At 36.5% G+C, this 22,923-nt stretch overlaps 1 protein-coding gene across 3 annotated transcripts in view; it reads right to left on the bottom strand.

The window, feature by feature from the left end:
• RAB3IP (RAB3A interacting protein) overlaps nt 1-22,923 on the bottom strand; it is a 33,208-nt gene that overhangs the window by 5,508 nt on the left and 4,777 nt on the right. The window contains exons 2-9 of one of the 3 annotated variants that reach the window (XM_066183235.1): nt 21,846-21,905; nt 19,289-19,561; nt 18,821-19,082; nt 11,958-12,053; nt 9,421-9,498; nt 8,841-9,044; nt 3,908-4,036; nt 1,255-1,367 (exon numbers count right to left, since the gene is read on the bottom strand). In XM_066183235.1, coding sequence (XP_066039332.1) covers nt 1,255-1,367; nt 3,908-4,036; nt 8,841-9,044; nt 9,421-9,498; nt 11,958-12,053; nt 18,821-19,082; nt 19,289-19,536 — 1,130 coding nt within the window. In that variant the 5' untranslated portion in view covers nt 19,537-19,561; nt 21,846-21,905. The remainder of the gene's footprint in view (nt 1-1,254; nt 1,368-3,907; nt 4,037-8,840; nt 9,045-9,420; nt 9,499-11,957; nt 12,054-18,820; nt 19,083-19,288; nt 19,562-21,845; nt 21,906-22,923) is intronic. The other 2 variants (XM_066183236.1, XM_066183237.1) reach the window with 2 other exon arrangements.

Genomic DNA, 22,923 nt, shown 5'->3' with positions numbered 1-22,923 from the left:
ACACAGCTTACAGTGGCAGATCTTAGGAATTCACTACCCCTTGAGTAGCTCCATTACTGGTGTAGGACCTTCTGATGAGAGGCTGCTACAGCTCAAGAAGTGTGTTCTAGTGACAGAAGGAAGCTGAAACACATTTGGATGCCTGAACTTTGCAGGCTAGAAGGGATCAAAGACTAAGTCATAAAACACACAAAACATAAATTTTCATTTTATACAGCCTCTTTAAAGAGAAAATAAAGAATTTTGAGATGTGTCAGTTGCAGTTTCTCTTTCACTCAACAGAGGAAAAACAAGGGTTAAAAAGCAATGGCAATGAGAAAGAAAAAAAAAATCAGAAGTAGTCAGAAAACACTTTGACCCAAGTTTTCTACTGTAAAACTGAGCTCTCTCAAATCACGTATTACAGAGCAAATTGTCAACTTGTCCAAAATACCTCCAACAGAAAGGTCAAGTCTTTCTCAAGATTTGAAAGGCTTCAGATTAATATCAAGACTGACCTTGCTTTCTTACTCTGATATCCACTAAGGTATCCTACAATCCCTTTCTTTCTCCACATCATCAAAGCCCCAGTGGCTCAGACAAGTCCCTCCCACCCAACTTCAATGTTCGTATCAGTACCTGACAACAAGTCTTGCTTCACATTTCTCTAGGACTATTCCAGAATTTCTAAAATAACTTTCCTTCCTGTCATTCAAGCATACTTCCTACTGTAGGTTCAAACTCTCATTCATCTTCATTCCCACTTACATTCCTCCTGCTCAAATTCAGAGGATTAACTCTCTTTGTATTTCTCAAATATTTCAGCTAGCTTTGTCAGTGTCTTATGTATGTCCTAATTTTTTTTTTGCCACAAGTACTCCAGATGTCATAAACCCAGCCTGTACTATTTCAAGACCTATTTCTTTCATGATGCTTTCCAGCTGAGAGCCCCCAGTTCAAAACCATCTGGTTTATGTATCAGAATGGTCTTCTCCAAATAGATGAATGTTACTTTTGTGGTCAATGCATCAAAACAAGCTAAAGTCAAGTTCTCCCCAAATGATAAGGTTTTTTCTATATTTGGGGAGGGTTTTGAGTTTCATTTATTAGTTGCTTACTTTCCCACAAAATTTGTAACAACAATCTTGAAGTCTTGGATTTTAGGAAATTAAATTTAAGATACAGAAATTTGACTGAGGTAATCAGTGATAGCATTTTTCTCAAGCCAAGAGATCTTAAATGAGTCAAGATTATCCCCGTGTTAGTCCAACATACTTTGGTCCCCCACATTCAACTGCAGAAGCTTTCACAAATCGAACAGGTTGCAAGCCAACAGGTTCAATGCTCAGAGTGTTGTTTTCAACAGCTTCCAGAACAGCTGAGGCCAACTGCAAGAGAAATTTAGAAAGCAGTTAAAAACAGCTCTGCTTCATCCATTGCTTCAAAGCAGTGACATATTTCTTCTTCTGGAAAGTTAAAAACACGGGGGAAAAAAAATCAACCCACCAAACAAAACTTCTATTATAAGTAAGATTTCACTTTTATCATGAGCAAGAGGTCCCTTTTCCAGGCTCATGTTTAAATTCTGCCCTACAAATAACCCTGCCTTCCCTGAGGCAACCTAACTTCCTTTACAGCCAGGAATGTAGCGAAGCACGTTTAAAACACTAACTGTATTTTCAGCCTTTCCTCATACACCCAAACAGCACATGCATTTGTACCTGCTGTACTCTTGTCAGAGACAATAAGGTACAAAGTTTATCTTAAAAAATTGGTCTAATTTTATTGTGTTCCATGAAAAATACAATATTATGCTGCATACATTTTTATCTTGAATGAAACAAGTAAATGTTATGTCACTATATTTCAGCTAAAGACACGTCTAGCAAGGCGTTCAAACAACTAAGACTGAACAATATATAAAAAAGCCAGTTGTAACTTTCAGACACTAGTCTACTTAAAGTGCAACTTTGTGGGAATACACAAGACTGAGAGCAAGACAGACTTAATTATCACAGCTAGTCTAGTGACTAGGATGCCATGGCAAAGACAAAACTTTGAGCTTACGAGAAGATGAGATTAAACTTGCTTAAGGGAAAAGATTCAATCAACTCCCTACGATAAAGACGTTGTAAAATGCATCAGTTGCTTGTATGATTTTTAACCTAATTATTGTAGTAGAAATTATTAACCTTACTGAAATGGTATATAAGTTCTTAGAAAACCTGAGTAAAATCGAATTCTGATCATAAATTAGTCTTCCCGTCTCTCCATCAATTGCCGATACAACTTTGCTAAGCTTTTTTTAGGTTCACTCCTTATAAACAATCATGAGACACTGAAATGTGGCCATTTTGCTTGATTGGACTGAACACTTGCCCAAGACCACTGTTTCAAGTAACAGCTGCTACCTGATTTTAAAAAAGGTGCAACTAACATTACGAATGAAATAATTTTGTACCAAGGTTCCTTCCTACTAAGTAATAAAGACATTTTTTCTATTGTATTTTAATTCTTTTAAGACCAGAATGTACTATTAAAGTAGATTATATGAAATACTCTCTCTGACATCTCCCAAAAGCAGAACACTACACATACACACAACAGGCTACTGAGAGTTAATGCAATACTTCAACCATTCATATAACTATACTTTCAATTATTCAAAAACACAATGCATGTGTAATTTATTGTTTGGATTAACTGCACATTAGCCTATCAACAGCCAAATAAAACAGAAGTTGGTCACTTCATGTGGCATCTGGAAACAATAAATGGTGTAACTGACAAGTGCTAGAAGCCTCATTCTTCCCTCAAAAGGCAATACAAATCAACAGTAATTCTATTACCAATGAAGAACAAAATCCAAAACTGAGTCGCTGCAGAAGTCAACAGGATGGCCTACTTACATATACTGCAGAAGCAATGTAATTCCCATAGTAACCAAGTAAACTTTTTAGTGAGAGATGTTCATATGATGCTGTGCACCAACCCTAACAAACTGGTATACAATTAACTAAAAGACTGCATGTGTTTATGGCCAGCAAGTAACAGTAGATGAAAAGCATGGGAAAATAACACCTCCTGAAAACAACAGAAAAACACTATGAAAAAAACGTAGGATTTTCTATGTGAGGTGTTTAATTTTATTGGGAAAGAATATCAGTACTTAGGACTTTAAAATTTCTTGTTCTTATTTTAATAAAGATCTGAGAACATGCTCCCTTTTCCCTCCTGGTTGATACTACAAGTACAGCCTGTAAATGGTGTTTAAGAGCAAAGCCTAAGTAAAGCAGTTGGGTCCGTAATCAGTTCCATGTTATTCCCAGGACAGGTAAAACTCTCGTCTTTCTTCTGTATGGGAGAATGTGTGGGAATAACACAAGGAAAAAAGTCTCATAATTTGATTCCTCTAAAACTGTAATTCCCAACTGCCCCTGTTGAATCTTAAATCCCAAAGTCTAATTCTTGTAACTCAAACCTCTCTTCAGGAAAAGACTCAGACTGTGCTTGCAGTCTGCTTTGATTGACGTGAAAGAAAATCAGTCCACAAAAATAAATATATTGGTCTCTTTTGCCCCCTATATAAAGCGACAGAACACAACTTTGACACTGTATCTGAAATATCAGGAAGAAAACTTCCACCCACTCCTACAAAGACCAGATTCTAATAGACAGGAGTAACATTTGAAGAACTAGACATAGAAAGGCCATATCTGAAAGGGCATAAATGGAATAGAATAGTGAAGAAAAAAATGGTCATTTTAATACTCCAGACCAAACTCTAGGATCTCACTGTAAATTGTCACACACTAATGAAACAAAAATGGTTAAACTGCACATCGAAAACAATATAATAGTATTTTGGCTCCATGTAACATATTTAAGGGGAAGACATCATTGAACACATTTAGACCATTTCCATTACCTCACTTTTGGAGAAAGTTAAGCATGGAAAAATATCTTCCCGATAAATTTTGTCCAAGAAAGGACATGTTCTGTCCATAGTAGGCTCATCCTTCCAAGATCTGAAGTCATTGTATAGAGACAGGTCAGCCTAGAACACACAAAGATACACATATTTCAGTAATGTAATTATCACACTCGTGTCCATCATTTGCAAATATCCACAGGTAAATAATAAGCATTAAAATGCTTTCTATTGTACTGTAAAGATTGAAAGAATGCAATGTGTAAATTGAAAGAATGCTATCATGGTTCAGCTATGAATTCCTTCATAAATCCACTTTCCTAAGCCTGTAAATTCAAGCAAATCAAAACATAAAATTTTCAATACACAGAGATAATGCATCTACTGGTTACCACTACACCAGAGACAAGCTAATTTCCTTTCCCCCGTTTCCTAAGGTTGCAGACAGCTTTGAAAAACTTAGGAAGGGCCGGAAAACAGTTTTCATCTTCATGCATCTTCATTACAGTATTTTAGTTCACCTCCATTTATGTAAGTTAAGAAAAGCAGAGAAATTCAAAGAAAACAACTGCAATCCTAGATTTTTTACATGTTCATGCTGCATCTGACTCCAACATGCTGGAGTCCTAACACTAAAAGGAAACAGACTAACACACTGAATACACTAAGAGAAGAAAACGGGAAGTCAAAGTACAACTCAGTCAAAAGTACACTGTTACTCTTCATTTTTCATCTTTATGCCAAAACTCTATCCTACACCTCCCTACAACACAAAGGCAAGGATGTTTACTGGGAATGATTTATGAGCCTGCTCCCCCACAGCTCCTCTAGTCAAAGAGGAAATGCTAATATTACCTATTAAATCCCGCTCAGATGAACTGTGTTCTGTGTTAGGAAAAAGTTAATTCTACCTGCTTTGAAAACACCTTGTTTTGTCATCTCCAGGCTGAGGTCAGTTAGCAGTATGATGGCACCTACCCAGTGTGGTGGTCCAGAGATGGGTACTAAGTTGTTATTAAAAATCTATTTGCATTATGGGGCAGTCTGTCCCATGGGGTTGCTACCCACTAACAGCTAGAGCACACTGAGGTGCTCCCAGAGCACATCATCTGCTGTAGGGCTACTTGAGAAAGACCTTTCATGGGCTCCAACACTGCTGCAGGACACAAGCCAAGCAGAGTGGGCTGAGTGCTTCTGACACATGCTCCTAATCCAGCACATAAAACTAACTCCAGTCCCAAAGGGATATGCAGCACCCTCCTGGTCCCCAGGTGCAACACTACCCTCAGATTGGTTTTGACATTCTGTTTCAGCACCTTTTGCCCTTTTTACATCTCTTTCTTGAACTACAGCAGACCTATACTCCTAAAACTATAGAAAGGATGTATCCTACAGGAGAAACATAAGCCAGGATGTGAATTTAAAATATTGTAGAACTCAAAAGAAAAGATGATGAAATGGTGAAATAGCATTTACTAAAAACTGATTTTTAATCCTATTTAAAAGGTCAGTATGCTGCCTTGGACCAATTTCATTCTTTTTCATTCCCCATGCATCACCCCTTTTGAGTTCTCAGAACCTTGCCATTTTTTACATTTATGCTTTGGGGAGTTCTTTCATCACTTTCAGGAGCTTTTGGTTAAACTTTATTCTTTTTCTTTTCATTTTTTTTTTTCCTTGAAAAGTAACCTACCTGAGCAGGTTACTGGAAAATTTGTTTTCATTAGCGCCACTTGCAGTATGCTCGGGTACAATTACGAACAACTATCTTAATTAAGCTAATCCATAAGTGTTCTAGTTGCTAAGCCACCAACTTCATTGTACAAGTGGAATTCAATAGGTGTAACTTGCTCCCTAAAGGAACATTTCCCATTACTTAAATCTATCTCAGGTCTGGCTTTAGAATTAATACAATCAAGAGATACCAGCAGAAAAACATCCATTTTTTACTTGTACTCTAGAAGTCTAAAAACTAAGATGCATTTCTTATTAACTTGGTTATTTTTCTAGATGTACTCAATTCTACCCAAACTACAGTTTATAAAGAAGCTGCCTTGAAAAAAATTGTTCAGTGACCATAGCTTGATGATCTTAATTTTCAATCTACAATGCATGATATAAGTGTATCTCCTCCCTGCCTTTACATATGCTTTCACTAGATTCAGTTTTGATTACCTGAAATTAAATATAGAGTCAAATGTAATAATAATTCCGGTTAAATTTTTATGCTTTCATTGCAATAAATATGACAAAAAATATCATATATATATATCAGCAAATATCATAATATAAAATAAATATATCAGCAAAGTATCTCAGCTCTTTGAACAACACTGAAGCATTTATCAACATTACTGGTGAGGGGATGGTATCTGTCAGCCTGAGATCTGAGCAGCTATTCAGCTTATCTCAATCTTCTTAATATCTAAATTCATTAGACATGTCTATTTATCCTAAAGGTTACTACCACATGCTAGGAAATATTTCTCTGGGATGTTGGTAGCATTCTAGCTCCGCTGCAATTTCAGCTGGACTTGTGACTGTCTACATTCCACAAAGAAATCTGAGAGCTGGCCGGTATTTACCTGCAGCTCCATCCCACAGCATAAAGCTCTAGGTGGTAGACTCTACAAAAGGATCTAAAGGGCCACTACACAGCCCTGAGTAAGGGTACTCTCGACCCCTTTAGAAGTCAAGTCACCCAAAATCAGAAGGGTAAGATCCAAAGAGTAACAACTCAGTGGCATGAACAAAAAAGGGACTGAACTACGGTTTCAGACACAAGCTCCCAGAAATGCAAAAAAAATACCTTAGAGCAGCTATAAATAAAATCAGTAAACAAGATGACAAAGCACTGGGTATCAGGAACAGGTGGGAAGGCATGTATCCCCTGCTTAAAACAATGTCCTAGCTACAGTCCTAAAGGCACTCTTGCTTTTTTCACTCCATTGTACATTCAACTAAATACTCCTGCTCAGAAGAGAAGTAAAAATACTCAAGTCCCAGTGGGTGGAAGACTCATGTGTTTCTTAGTGATTTCCTGGGCTATCACTGGAAGAAAAAGCCACTAGTTTGAGCAGCCTTCAAGTGTCTCCTTATGCAGCCAACAAAAAGGTGAATTAACTGAAGTGTCAGGCAGATTGGCTCTTCTGCAGCATGACCTCCACGATCACCACCCTCTCCCCATGTGAAACTGAGGCAAAACAGACTTCTCTGGTCTCTCACTCTTGCCCAACACTTAAAAATTTCACTTGGTGTGATGCTTACAAAGTAACTGGATTCCATTCCAGTTCTCTCCTTTTCTGAAGAGCAACAAGGATTCAGTTTTAGTAAGGAAAAATCCTGGATACCACTGAAAGTGAACTAGCAGCTTGTAAATCATCTGATTTTTTCGGAGTATGAAATGCAAGATGACTTAATTTTCTAGGTTTATAGTAAAATGGTGTCTACTACAAATGCAGTTAATGATGACTGGCAAAATAAACTATAAAGATCCAGACAGCACGTTACCCCTCTGACAATAGCCAGCAACTACAGAGCTGGCTGAAGAGACATCTGAGGGCAAGGGTAGTGATGCGTATTCTTTTACAGCCACAAAACTTCTAGCAGACAGTAGCTACAGAAGCTTGCTAATCCCAATGTCATACCTATCTTCTACGTAGCTTGAAAGACTTTTCTTTTGTCACTCTGCATGACTTTGTGTTAAACATATTTTTAATCTTTCTTCCTTGTGACAATGTTTCATTATGTACTGACTAGAAATTATTTTCCTTTTAGCTTCCAGAGTTTTCATTAATTCATTAACAATTGTTCATTCATCTTTCCCATGTCACCTGAGATTGCAGAGATTTTTTTTTCTACCTCAAGTATCTCTACACAGAAATCTTTCCATTAGGTTTGGCCATCTATGTCACACTTCCTGGTATTTTCACTGTGTCCTTTCTGAGATGAATATATCATAGCTGCATGTACAAAAACACTCTTACTACATGTTTATACAGCAGTATAATACTTCTTCTTTTGTTATTTATTCCTTTCCTAAGAACTCGTAAGTCTCTGTAGGTCTTTGAGTATCACTGAACACTGAGATGGGGTTTTCAGACAATCGTCAACAAGGACACTAGATTTTTCCCCAGCACAATGCAGCTCTTTCCAAGTTCACAAGTGCAAACTTGCTAGTTGCACTTTTTTCCTAAATTCCTCATTTCTCTTTATTGCTTTTTGGATTTCATCTGCTGTTCTACTAATCACCCAGTAAAACAAGCTCCTTCTTAACACTTTGGTCAATCTTTGCTACTACCATTCCAAGGACTCAAGTACCAATCCCTCACCTCATTATTTCCCCATTTTCAGTGACACGAGTAGATTTAAAAAACAAGCAAACAAACCAACCAAAAAAACAATGCAACAAAAAAACTCTAACCCACACACACAGAGAAGCTCCAGGATTCCAGCAACTCATCACCTGTTCTCTAATAAATTACCGATTTCATCTTTTCCCTGGCCTCTTTCACCCACTACTGATCTACAAGATGCCTCTTCCTCTTCTCTATGACAGTTTATACAATGCTTGTGAAGCAAGTATAAACTTTATGAAGTTTATGAACTTTTAGTGATGAACTTCAGAAAAAAGCCACCAGGACTTATCATTCAGTTAGATTGTTTGGCTTATTGTTTGGAGTTTTTTAATCACCACATGCAATTCCAATATTTGAAATCTTATCTCATCTTGCCTAAATGACTTAAAGGTAAATAAAACTTGGAAAAAACACCACATATTGGTATGTAAGGAAAGTTCTTTCATTAATGAAAAATAACTCTAAGATAGTAAGCATTAAATGAAGATTTAAGATATGCTCTATTTATTGTGAGTAAAACAAAACAATAAATCCAGTTTATCAGCAAAAAGAGAACGATCCTTGTACATTACCTCTTTACAGTCTTTTACAATTGGCTGCATCATGGTAAGGTCCTGATGACTGCCACCCATAGCACTGCTTGTACTCTTGTTTCTTGCATGGCCTTTCTTAAAAGGTGTTCTTCCACCAGACTGGAACTCCTTAGTTGGAGATGTTGGTGAAGTAGACAGTACTAGTGTTTTCAATGCTGCTACTTCAGCCTGGAGGACATCAATCTTCACAGGGCGGGGGGGGATGAAGTCATTAACAAACAAAAAATACATTAGTTTACAAACAAATTAAATCACTTAAAAAGATGCCCAGTTATCTTGGTGCAAATCAAAACTTCACCTTCCAACAGTACTAACACACAGATGCCTAGGCAATCGCATACTGTAGTAGCACTGGTTTCCTATGCACCTTGCTGGCTGACACGACACTGAAACACTGTGTCCATGGGTGTTCACTAAGAATATGTCAAGCAACACAAAACAACTGAGTATATATTCTAAAAATGAATACAGCTAATGCCCTATCTACATATATTTGATTCACACTTCAGTTATAAAACCATGTGAATATACAAAGCAAACAAGTTCAGAAAAAACTCACCTTTCCTTGTGCTTCTTTTAACTGTTTTTCTGCTGCAGCTTGTTTGACGTTTGCTTCTTTAACCATTTTGTGTGCTTCCTATAAAAGATGTTTAGCTAGTGTAAATGCTCCACACAAATTTACGAAAAATCCACAACTAATGACATACTTTTGCTTCATGAAGACTACTTGTTACTATTAGGATGTGCAATAGTCTGAAATGAAATAGCTATATTAAAAAATAATCTCTATGAATCTGTGATTTTGATTCAACATTGGCCAGCTAAGGTTCTCCTTGGTCCTGAACCCAGAGATTCAGAAATTCAGCAACTCCATCCACCCCACTCCAGCAGGAACAATACCTGTCATGAACACCAGGCTCCAGTCACGCTTCAGTGGCTGACAAGTTCCTTGACCCCCATGAGAAAGACTCAACCAGTAGCAACAAAAGCAACATAGGCATATTCAAAATAACTTCTCCCTCCTTGTAGCCAGAATAACCAGTTTTAGACAACTGTAAACTTCGGCATGAAGGAACCAGTCAAACAACTATGAAGTCTAAATTCTTGCCATCAATAAAACAGACAAAACAACAGCATAAAAACACTTCATCGTTTAATAAACATTTTTAAAGTAGAATGGAAAAAGCACTAAAAAACAATCCAAGTAAAGAAACAAGGCTAAGCCAATAAAGAAGGAAGCATAAAAGGAGTGAGGGTTTTCCCAACATCCTTTTACCTCATAACTCTAAGCCTTTTGTGTGTATAATGTATTTGTTTAGGCTCCGATCCAGCAATTTGTGCCTACAATCAAATTACTGTTCTCATGTGGTACTTACTGAAGGCAATAAAAATCGAAATGTCAGAGCCACCAACCAAATTACTTAGGATAGGATCCTTTTCATATCTGTAAAGCGCCTAGCACATCTGGACACTATATAAATAAAACAAAAAAGTTCATACATTGTCATACCAAAAGATCTGGCTCCCACTAGCATACAATACAACTGTATAATATGGGTTTGTAAAATTCTCGTAAGTAACAAGACACATGCAGGAATGGGAACATACACATTTATACAATGTGTACAAATACATTTAACATTGACCATGCAGTTTCTGTGTAGTGATGCATTTTTGAAAGCAAAGCATGTTACTGTGCTATTACAGTGTAATAATGTAATATATGCACCCAGCTGTGCAAAACAAGTCTCAATCCACCACTGGGATGTAACAATATAAGCCCTAGCATATCCATTTATATGGCTGCTGAAAATAGTGGGATTCAAAATCAAACATGAATTCAAGGGCTGCAGATCCCAGCGCAAAAAAATCAATAAATCTCACCACCATGTCTTGTTAGAGCCTCTAAGTGAAATCCAATCACAAAAGAAAACTTAGAGTAACATGCCTGTAAGAGTCTGGACAATTCAAACTCAAACTATTATTACTAATAAACTGTATTTCAAACATATTTTTAACAAACTGACACACTGTTCTGAGCAATGCAATGTCATAGACAAAAAAATTCACTGATAATTTTCCTTTCATTCCTCCAGAGTTAAAATACCTGCCTGACATTTTCCTCCCCTCAGCATGCACAAGTATTTATACTATAAAATACCCTTCCAATCTTCAATTTATTTTTTTACACAAAGGAACTGCTTAAGTAACCTTGGTCTACCAGGATGTAGTTTGTAATTTGACTTTTGAACGTCAATATTTTCAAATATTTTATACAAGCTCATAGGCTTAAACACTGCTTCTGAAACACCTAATGTTATATCTTTATGCATACACCAAAAGCCTACACTTAGAATTTAGCAAATGTATAAATCATCCATGGATTATGAAATTTATTCTGACAGTTAAAGATACCACAATTTAGGCCCAAAGCATTCCTCTACATATTCCTGAGATAAAATGAGAACCTATCCTCCTTCAAGTTATGGATTTAGCATTTTATTTCTGTCTAATACAATCTCACAACCTTTGCTGGTATTACTGCCTTTTCCTCAAATGCAAAGGTCCCAATGAAAGTTCAGGCCTCTCACTTGGTAACCAGGTTTCAACCTGGTGCATCACTCAGCACTAATGTTTCTTTTGAAGTCCGTGGGTGTTACATGCTGCCAGAGCCAAAATTCAGAAGCTGAAAGCATGGTTAAGTTATGTACTTGCTACCTCCATTCATCTGGAACTACGTTATTTTTTTTATTTGGTCACCATGGCAACCCCAAATTTAGCTCTTATCTAGATAGCCTTGTTGTCAGACAGAGAAGCTGTCTCAAAATAGTTATGCCAAAAAAATAAGCTGATTTATTTCCCTTATTTTCTTCGTTTTGTGTCTAGGCAGATTGACAAGCTCACCGAGGTGTCTCGCATCTGAGTGAAAAGTCTGCTGCTTTCTCTTAAGCTCTTACTTCAGCACACCCAAGTCTTCAGGACACAAATCCCTTTATGTGCTTATTGCAGAAAAATTCAGCATACAATGTACTGGTTCTACACAAAACATCTGGCTCAGCTTCCCTTAAGTATATCACATCGAAGACTCCAACAAACCTCAAACAGACTAGCTGTAAGTTCTTCCAATTCCTGTCCAAGTTGATCTCGCACTTTAGAAAGCCTTTCACATTCTTCATCTTTTAACTTCAGCTCCTATGGAAAATTGAAAGTTATTTATTCTGACTTAGAGTAGTAATTTGGCCTTTTAAAGCTAATACCACAAGAGAGGGGGGACAAAAAACAAAAGCAATAATCAGAGGAGCATAAAACCTTTGCTAAACAAAGCCTTTCAAAATAGTCATCTTAACACTAAAAACCATTAAATTAATGCTATGCATATACAGCTGTTTCTTCCTGCTGTACAGAATTATACCAGGACAATCTAATGTGTACCTAAGCTAAACACCAACATTTCCAATATACTCTGAAATGAAAAAAACCTTTATTTTTCCTGAAAATATAAAAGGCTGTATTCACTTAAAATGTAGATCAAATTAATTATTGGAGCAGACCGAACACCAGTTCATCTACCCATTTCTTAAAATATACTTAGAGTAATCCTTTTTAAAAAAATTAAAATTGATTTAAAAAAATCAAAAGAGCACTGGCTCAGGACAATCCACAATTCTAAACAGATCTTAAAACATATAATATATAAATACTGTCTTCCAAATATCTCTTTACAATGGTCTTAAAAATCATACTTTAATTATATCCCTGCCCTTGTTTATGCAGATTTATAAATAAAATTAAAGCAACTTAATGAAATTCAAAATGGTGGTGTCCACCCCACTAAAATTTGAGTGAAGGTTTGACCATAATCATTTTTACAGGAAGATTTTAACACAGATTTGGCAGTACAAGGGTTACATATGCCCAATTTCATCCATATTGAGGATAAAGTGGGTCCTTTGCAAAGAAGAAAAAGGCTGACAAGAAATTTGAAAGAAAGTTCTTCTCCCCATCCGAAACCATTAAACCCTGGAATCTCTTGCAGAAAGAGAAGGATGTGGAGATAAAGTGAAAGAAAGAAAAGTATTCTGACCTTTCAAACTTTTTTTTGGCCCTAGCTCCCTTCTCATCCCCATCCATCTCCTCTTTTTCCACTTCCCCCTGCCAAGAAAGGTATTACACTGCCATCATTCCTGAAATGCAAGACCAAAAACTGTCACTAGTAGGTTAAAAACTGCAAATACAATCTAGCAATGATTTGCTTTGAAAACCTCCACAAGCCAGTAAAAAATAGCTGCCTTCAGAAAACTCTGGGAGGCAGTCACAAAAAAGTCATAAAAAAGGCCCAAATAGCAGCTTCTGTTGTGTTTTTGGAAGGTGGTTAGTATTTCTTCCAAAGTCTTCATCTGAAGTAATGTTGCATACAACTATGCAGGAAACTGCATCTTGCCTTGTAGCATGCTGGTAATTAAGTCTTGCTCTCAATTTTGGCAGTGAAATCGGCAATCGATTTTTCTGTAAGGTGAAGGGTCCTGTTTGACTTCAGCTCCTAGACTGGACAAGAGTTTAGGGACTCCTCTAGAATCATTTAGTATCAAAGGCATTGTTCTATCCATCTTTTGTTTCCAACTTTGAACATTTTGCTTGATTTTTAGCCTAGGTTATTTGTCATTTGGATTTTTTTGCTTTCAACAGGCAACTATTTTGTGAGGTACCACTTAAATGATGGGCATTTTTCCAAACATGGTATTTCTCAAATTCTATTCAAATCCTATCTGCTAGCTACTGTTCTGCACACAGTGACCTATCTCTTCCTCAAAACAAAACCCCAAAAAGGCACCAGGAAGATAGCTACAGATGGAGGTATGAGAAGGAGAAAGGAATACAAAAAACTACACACAAAAAAGGGGGGAAAAAAGAGGTTAAAAAAAGAAAGGGGAAAAAATTAATTCTTTTGTGTTGGTTTAAAGTATTTTCCATATAAAGTATGGCTCTTAATCAGGAAATGGAAAATTCTGATGCAAAATGCTTAAAACTCAAAAGAGAGTTGAATTTGTTTTTTAAATGCAGAGGAAACATCAACATTTCCTTTGGCTTACTTCCCTGATTTATAAGAACAATGCTACATACGCATCAATACATCTTTAAAGCAGGTTGTATCAATATTCAGGCCAAGAGTTGTCAAGCTAACAATGCATGGAAAACTACTCCAGGTTCACCTACCACTATTGTTACACTACTTACATGAAACAGTTACATTTTGCCTGCAACTGGAAGATTAGGAGAGACTAGTTTAAAATTTAGGCAGATGAGTGAAGTTTCTGAACAAAAACAAAAAGACAACACCAGGCAGTAGACTACGCCTGGCTGCTTAGCTGAATTTGTTAAACACTAGGCAAGTTTCCATGACATGATTCAGGAGAAGCATAATGTAAGACATTATCTTTGTCAAGCAAATTTAAGCTCAGGTTTTTTAGGCAGGGCAGAAATGAAGAGTGCCCAAGGCAAAAAGCTTAGCAGTTATTAGAAACATTACTACTGCCTGTGGCTTAGAGGCATTACTGGAGACTCCCCAGTCATACCCAATAAAGAAGCAGAAAAGACAACTGTGTGAGCCAACCATTCATGCTGCAATCCTTTACACATTACTGTTCTGAAAAAGTAACTACATTAAGATGAGGAACTAATATAAAGCACACTACAAACACATTACAGAAGGCAAGAAAAAATATTAACTTACATGGAAAAGAAAAGCCTTACAGTTTAAAAAAGTCTGTATCAAAGGGTCATTTTGTTGTTTATTTCCCTTTGATCTTCTCAGACTACAGGGTGGTATTTAAAAAGAACCATGAGATAAGAATTGCAAATTACTGCTTCAAAACCATTCACACTTTACATTCTAAGAAGACAATCATCCTACATCTATAGCTCAGCAATTTAACCAAGTCAGAACTAGACGCTTAACACCAAGGAAAGAACATTTTCTACAGATATCACCTAAATTCTGAACTGCGGGATACTGCTGAATTCTGAAGTTGTCCAAGAACTATTTCTATTAAATGCACTCCTATTTGGCTGGTCTTCATTCAGCACACAAGTTAAACAAGCTACATAAAAATCGGTCCTTTGCAACCAAATTCACAAGGGAGTGACAGACTACCCAGGATCTCCTTTCAAAGAGCAGCATTTCACGAACTACTGAATTATCTTATGGTGCGGGTGAAGATGTCTCTATTTTGCTTTCATGAAGTCTTCTTTCTACTCGCCTGAGAAAATTTCTCTGCCTACAATGCCGTGCAACAGCATAAGAGGTGTGGAAACTTTCATCAAAGACAGCCAGGAACTGCTAAACCACCTTCAAAGAACCAATGCATCTTTAACCATCACATGCCTGTGGCCTTACAATCCAACTGCAATTTGATTTTAGAAAAGACTGAAAGCACACACTTTAGTACATTTGTAACACACCCCTATTTTTGTTGTTGACTTTTAAGAAAATAACAGAAATTTTAAAATGCTGAACAGTACTGTATAGTACCACTGGAATTCCTGGGTACTTATTGTGAGCCTGTTTATTGATTAATCCATTCAGAGTTTTAAATATCATGTTTTACTGCAGATTTGAAGACACGAGATCAAATTGTAACACTCAATTTGTTTCTGAGATGAAATACATATACAGAAATTGAAGCCTTTGAAAGAAAATTCTAAATCTGAGAATCAGGCTCTCAAACTATGTTGAAATTGACTGTACATTCTATACTACCACTTCCACAACAATTACTTTATGGGGGAAAACAAATCAATTTTACTCTACCAGGATAACAGAATTCATTCACATTTTACTACAAAAAGTCAAACACAGTTTTACTTATTACTAACAACCATATAGATCTTACTCTAAAAGACCATGGGAATCATGGAAACCAAACATGTTCTTACCATCATCTCTGGCCGACTGCTCTTTCTTCATCAAAGAGGGCTAAAACATCAGTTTGTTTGACAAAGAAATTGCTTTGGCTTGAGTCTCACAAAAATTCAAGAAAAACATGACGATGAAATGCTAAAGCTCAGAAACTACAAGTAAGCTATCCAAAACACATGCAGTATGCTGGTTAACTCAGATGAAAAGCAAAAGGCATTCCCTTGCAAGGACTCACTCCACTAAACTTGTGTATCGAGAAATACCGTGTATCATCACTATTCTCTGGGAGACTACCTACATGTGGTTGACCTACAGTCAATAACCACAGTGACAGAGTTCAATCCAAACGTGGCAGAGAAAATACAAATGCACAGAGATGTGAGGACATAAGGTCCCAGGCACTACCATCACTAAGCCTTTTAACACCTTCTCAATATCTCTGATGCTACTTTAGAAGATTAGTGAAACAAGAAGGGTTCAGATGATCTAAAGCGAACACTGCTCATCTCCATCTTCGGAATACAGCCAGAAATTACAACTTCAGTGAAAAAATGAGCAAAAAATTATCTGAATGGTCTCAAAGATTGAAAAAAATCTGTCATTTTAATTAAGGGAACATTTTAAGGCAAAAACATGTAAAATCATATATGACCCATTAGTGCAGAGTTCAGCACTGCTCTTAACCTCTGACCCAACCTTCCTTCCAATCTTACGACATGATTTGACGCTGCAACTGATCTAGACTGAAGCAGAAAGTATATTTTTCTCTCATCAAGACACAAACTTTTGGAAGACTTTTTTAACAATCTTGCCAGCGATGCCACTCATTTTAAGAAGTCTACAGTCCTGAGAAATCCAAGGCACACATAAAGCAGGAAAAAATAACACTTATTCTATTACTGAATAATTTATTCAGGAGCCATATTGAAATGTCTAACAATTACATGGCATACATACTTTATCTAATATAAAAAAAAACCTGACAGCACTTTAAGAAAAAAGCTGCACTCCAAGCAAAGTGAAAAAAAATTCACTGGATCCCTAAACTTTAAAATTTCCTTCTCCTCCTTTCTAGCTCACTTTCTGAACACAACTGCAACAAATTCAAATCAATCTTTAATGTATAGTACAACAGCACACAGTTTGAGTAGGAAATTTGGAACAAACGAAAAATGCAAAATAGCAAATTTGCATTTACTTTGTTCACTCTCTGTAGCCTGTAAAATTTCCAGGCTCAATAAGCTCACTAAATTCAAGTGCAAATTGTAATTCTCATTTTTGTCACTAGTAAACAGCACAGAGAATTACAGAGAATTTAAAGCCATTACACAAAAGACAACCAGTTATACAAAGACACTACCTAGTCATGACATCCCTACAGGGTTTGAACTGAGTATGCATCAACAAAAGTGAATAAGCTTGGAAACAGAAGTTTAAAGATTGCATGACATATGAATTGCACAGAGAGACTACAGCACTATGTGAACAGCCATGAGTTTTGGAAGAAAGATACCAGAGATGAGTTAGGGATAGTCCTCATGAAGGAAGAGGAAGAAAATTGGTATAATGAAAGGAATAGGGTTTTTTGTTGTACAGTCTGTACAGACCCCTGCTGTGACTACGAAATTCTGAAACAGTGCAAGTTTAGAAAGACAAGCAAAGCAAGTTACCTCTCCAGTATAACACTGGTAAGAATCACATGAAGAGTTTAGAACTAGCAAGAACTCCAGTATCAGCAGTCTCAAGTTAGTGTTGAATTGCTTTTGTTAAGACCACACAAAGAGTTTGAAAACATATAACATGCAGTTAAGTATGTCCTAGCAGCCTTTGTGCCATTTCCTTAAGAACAGCCTTAACAAATCTCAGAGTAAAACAGGAAACGTTTCAATCTTAAAGACACAAAGGGGTATACACTGGAGTAAGACTTTTAGATCATTCCAAGCTATCAGTAGCAAATCCAGGTTGTGGTTATCAAGTTCATGAGCTGTAATTTGGTATTACAAAGAAGTTTTCCAAAGTTTAAATGCTAATTTGTTCTTACTTTCTAGCGTTCCAAGTTTAACTGCTAGGATTATATATTGACATGCAAGGCCCTCAAGTTCAGCTCAGGTTAATGTTTTCTTTCAGTGGTCAAAAGCTAAGCAAACACACACATTAGCAAAGGAAGCCACTACTCAGCAATAAAACAATCAAAAGAAAAAAACAATGTCTGAATCCATAGTTAAGGTTCACTATGACAGTAATGATGACTGCATCCAACAAGATAATGTAACAAACAGAGGGTAGCAAGTTCAAACACAAGATGAGCTTAAATCTAAACAAGAATGGAATCACCTGGAGGAGAAGAAAGGGCACGAATAGCACAAAATCTACTCAAAAACTTAAGCACAGAGAAATGTTAAAATGATAAATAATGGCTTTGCATTTATATAGCACCATCCATCCAAACAAGACAAAGCGCTTTACAAATATTAATGAATTGAGACACAGTGTCTTCAAAGGTATCCATATTCAATTTGAAGTGTGGTGTAACAGTACTCTAAAGAGCACCAGAGACATTTTTACTGCTTCTTTCCTATGCAGGCATTCCCCTATGAAGCACTCCTGTTTCTAAAGCATTTATAAATTTCATGACACATGCTACACTTTTAAACTCCAGAGGAAAGAAGACTTGAAAGGTATATAATCAGTGTCTATAAATACTTATTCAGTAACAACGGAATGACAGAAAATTACTCCTCACGTATCAGAATGAAGGAAAGCCTACATTTCAAAAAGAGAGTGTGTTTAACCAGATATTGCAGCAAAAGCTTCCATGGCTAAGCAGCAGCAGCAGTACTAGAACAAAAAAAACATTATCAAAGAATAATTCTAAGACATCAGCACTGCATTTAGGAAATTTTACATCAAATAATTACATCATAATAAATCTATAAGAAATGAGCAGACTTCAAGTGCACTTTCTGGCCCACCTATCATTCAGCAATATGAGGAACACTTTGAAGAGAGGAAAAGAGGGAGGAAACAAGACAACGAACCTTACCCTCTGAGCTTTTGCAAGTTCTTCTTTCAATCGTTCATAGCCCTTTTCTCTTACTTCCAGTACAGATGGGCTCCGTAAGTGAGATAAACTGTCTGTACTCAACCCAAAAATATCTTCATTTCCTTCAGCAACATCTGCTGCTGTAGTACCCTGCAAAAGCTCTCTCTCTACGTTATTGCTCTCCTTCCTGGCATTACTGTGATTGAATGACCCACTCTGGGGTCCAGAGGTAGAACAAAGTACTGCGTCGGTAACATTGATGCTGTAAAGAAAGCAATATAATTTTTATTCAAATAATACATTAAGAGTAAGTATTTTAGAAATAGCAGTAGTGATGTTGAATATATAATTATGGACACAATTTAGTATTACAGCATTGTAAAGAATATTAAAATTGTATCTTTACTGAAGCAAATAGTTTATATGAAACAAACATCAACAATTTAAATAAAATGATGTGACATTTACCTGACACCTGATGCTTCTCCACAATTCAGTTGCCTGGGAGATGAATAAACAGGTTGTGTGGGAAGGTCAGAAACATTTAATGCATTGGGCTGGATTGGTGTGGACACAACAGAAGGGTGTGGTCGATAGATGACACTGGGTGAGGTAGTTTGGTCCGGAGGCCCTGACTCATTTACTCCAAGAAGATCTGGGGTAGTAGGCGAAGCGAGGTTCACTTCATGAAAGCCTTCCAAGGGGTCACTGGCCATAATAAAAGCCTCATTATATGAACCCCTAAATGAAATAATCATATTATCAGAAGGTAGACAGGAAATACTTCAATATATCTGACTACTTGAATTTAAAAAACACTCAAATATGTTCAGAGTACTTTGTGATAGAATGGAAACTCTGTACTCCTGCAAAAGTATGAACTTCAACCACCAAAAATGTCTTTTCCCACCCATTGTACTGTTGAGTCCAGAATATCTAACAGATCTGCATCTAAATGGGATGATGAAATCAAGAACATGCCCTACATCTGAAAACAATGTAATTTTTAATATAATCTAGAGCTGTTTCATATAAAAATAAATATATTTCATTCATGAAAGAGGAGTAGACCTGGGAATCGGAAAAGAAAAAAAAAAATTCTAAACCTAAAACTTCCACTTTTCATCCCAATGAAGCAAATAATCTAGGACAGAAATCAGTGAACCTTTAAATAAATTACAGTCCACAGTGATTTTGGTTAAATTACTCATCTGATCTTTTAACTGTTAACTGAAATGACAGACTTAGCCAGTAAGAATTCTCATGAAGTATGCTAGTATATACTTAACACATCACATGATTAAGTGAATGTGACAATTGTAAACAAGTATACCAAAAATATAAGTAAAAAAGTACTATGAATTGGCAATTTAACTGACAATCTTTCCATTTATTTTTTTAATTACATATGCTTTTCATAAGATCAACAGAAAATATGATTTTTACTAGTCCTACTTTCCAGCAGTTTATCAAAGGCGACAAAAATCTTTGCATAATTCAAAACTGTATGTTGGAAGTAGTATGAAGGAATTTGGGAAGGAATTACTTAGCACTGATTATTCACTGCAAAAAAAACCCCAAACCTTTTCCACATTACATAAATATAGAAGAGAGAAAAGGCTCAAGAAGATACTTAATGTGCAAAAAAAAAGCCAAACAAAATAATACATTGTATTTTACAGAGAAAATTGCTTGGATCCTACACTTGAAAAGACAAGGCAGGGAGAAGATCTGGAAAGATGACTGTCATAACCATGAAGAGAGGATGCCATCAATTTGCATGTACATCCACTTCACAAAACACACAGAAGACATCTAGAATGGAATCCCAAAATTAATTATGAAGTAATGTTTTAGTTAAATTAAGACTTTCTGGGCACTTTTAACTCAAAGAACACAAATCAAAACTGTTCCGCATCTCAAGGATTACAGTGTGTATACACCAGAGTGAAACAAGGAGCTTTGCCACATCAGCAGGTACACGTGGGAGAAAATCAACCATTCAGACAGCAAGAATATGTTTTTTGCTTTAAAAAAAAAAAGGGGAAAGAAAAAAAAAAGAAAAAAAAAAATCACACCCCTCTCAGAAGCTGCCCAGACTTAAGGGACAAAAAGGACCTTACATGAATAAAAAGGAACATTTTTGTTTCGGGTTCCTTTACCACAGAAAATTTTCTGCAGAAATTTGTTTTATTTTGAACTATCAAGAGCAGTTGCTCAAATATGTTTTATGCAAAAAAACACTGTCACAGTTCTGGGCTTTGAAGCTTTCCTGTAACAGTGATGAAAAGCTTATTTTTGAGTGTAAGTAACTTTGGCAAGTATTGCTGTTTGTTTTCCCTATAGTTCTTCTCAACTATCAGAAGCCTCATGCTCTACATGATGATCAAGCCTGTTAAGTAGACAAATTAAAATGAAGGAACTGACACAGCTACAGGACATTTCTTCAAAGTTTAATTTCAAGAATGTTTTCAGCTCTACAAAGCAATTATTACATAATTCTTTTACATTTAATAAGCTGAAATACTGCCATCTTTATAGTTCATCACCCCAGATGAAAAATATCCATGTCACAGATCTCAAAGCCAGGGTCACATCTACACAAACACTTTCCCTTTCTTAGTTCCCACCACTCTCCTCTTCTTTGACCACCCAGCCAGCCATACCCAACACCACTGTACTGGCAACAACACCAACTCATCACTTACAATTCACGATTGTCTGGATTCCAGTCCTCACAACTAACAAAAGACACAGGCTCTGAAGATGGATGCAGAAGAGCTGCCTGCATGCCTTGCCTTCTCTACAGCATCTAAGAAAGCGCACCCAAACCCACACCACAGAAGCAGAAATTGAGACCCACCTGAGACTAAAACAGGAACACGCTTCTGCCACGGAGTCCCTGCTGCTGACTAGTTTCTATTTCAAGTTTGAAAGACACATTGCTGGTCATTCTTAAAACTCATGGGCTGCCTTGGTATTCAGTAGAGATACCATGGGACCTCATACCACCAGTACCACTCACCGTTTAAAGTTGCACACCCCACTGGGCTGAACTTCGCTATGTGAGGTTTTATTCAAAAAACTGTTTCAAAAAAAAAAAAAACAGTTAGCCTTTTACAAGAAGAAAAAAAAAGGCTCAAGAAAAGCTTCTTTGTTGTTTTTTAGTTTATTTTACTATTTCTGTTCAAATCTTAGGGCTCCCTGTTTGGAGCAAATACTTGAAGTACACAGAGTAATCAACAAAGATGCACCATTCCATATGTTGTGATAACAGACCCAAATTCATCTACATTCTGAAGCCCAGAAGGCCATGCTGGCTCACACAGAGAAAAAACAATTGAAAGTCAACTTACTATCTTTCAAATGTATTTCTAGCTGTCCCTCTGGACTATCACATCAATTTACCCTAGCAACATAGTATGTTCAGGGGATGGAAGGAATCTATCCTACATACAAGGTCCCACTCCTTTGAGAAATGTTCCACTTAACTCTTTTCCACCTAACCTGCCTATATCCTGCAGTATTTTTAACAGTAAAAAAAAGAAAGAACCCAAACCAAAAAGATTAGGGTACAGAACTATCACTCTGCTTATACATTAAATATTGACCTCAGCCTAAACCATGCAGAACTTCTCAGCTATCAAAAAAAAAAAAGCTCTTTCTGATACAGGAAGGAAAAAAAGTTTAAAAAATTATACAAGTTATTACTGGAAGAGCTGAAAATAAAGTCCCTCAGCTATATTTTTCCCATAGCCTGTCAAATGGGCACTCATAAGCAAACCATCTGTGTAAAACACTTTCCATTCACAACTTTTTTCTCTCCTAAGATTACTCCTCACTAGGCAGTGAGCAGGCAGAAGCTGGGTACACCACCCAAACAAGACAAAGAAGACCATATTACGTATCTCAGTTTCAAGACTCACCAACACCATTATTAAGACACATCACACATTAATAAACCAAACATACATGCAAAAAGCCAGGTGGTTTTAAAATTAAAAGTTCTCTTTCGAGAAAGAACTCTCCAAAGTAATGGTAACCAAAAGCAGGAGGATTAAAAACGCACATTAAATGTCATTAAAGATTAGAGGCTTCCTAAA

The sequence above is a fragment of the Chamaea fasciata genome, unplaced genomic scaffold (assembly GCF_029207755.1).
Source record: "Chamaea fasciata isolate MVZ Bird 193981 ecotype frontalis unplaced genomic scaffold, bChaFas1.0.hap1 SCAF_5, whole genome shotgun sequence".
Taxonomy (NCBI): domain Eukaryota; kingdom Metazoa; phylum Chordata; class Aves; order Passeriformes; family Sylviidae; genus Chamaea; species Chamaea fasciata.
This window is presented reverse-complemented; position numbering and strand designations above follow the sequence as displayed.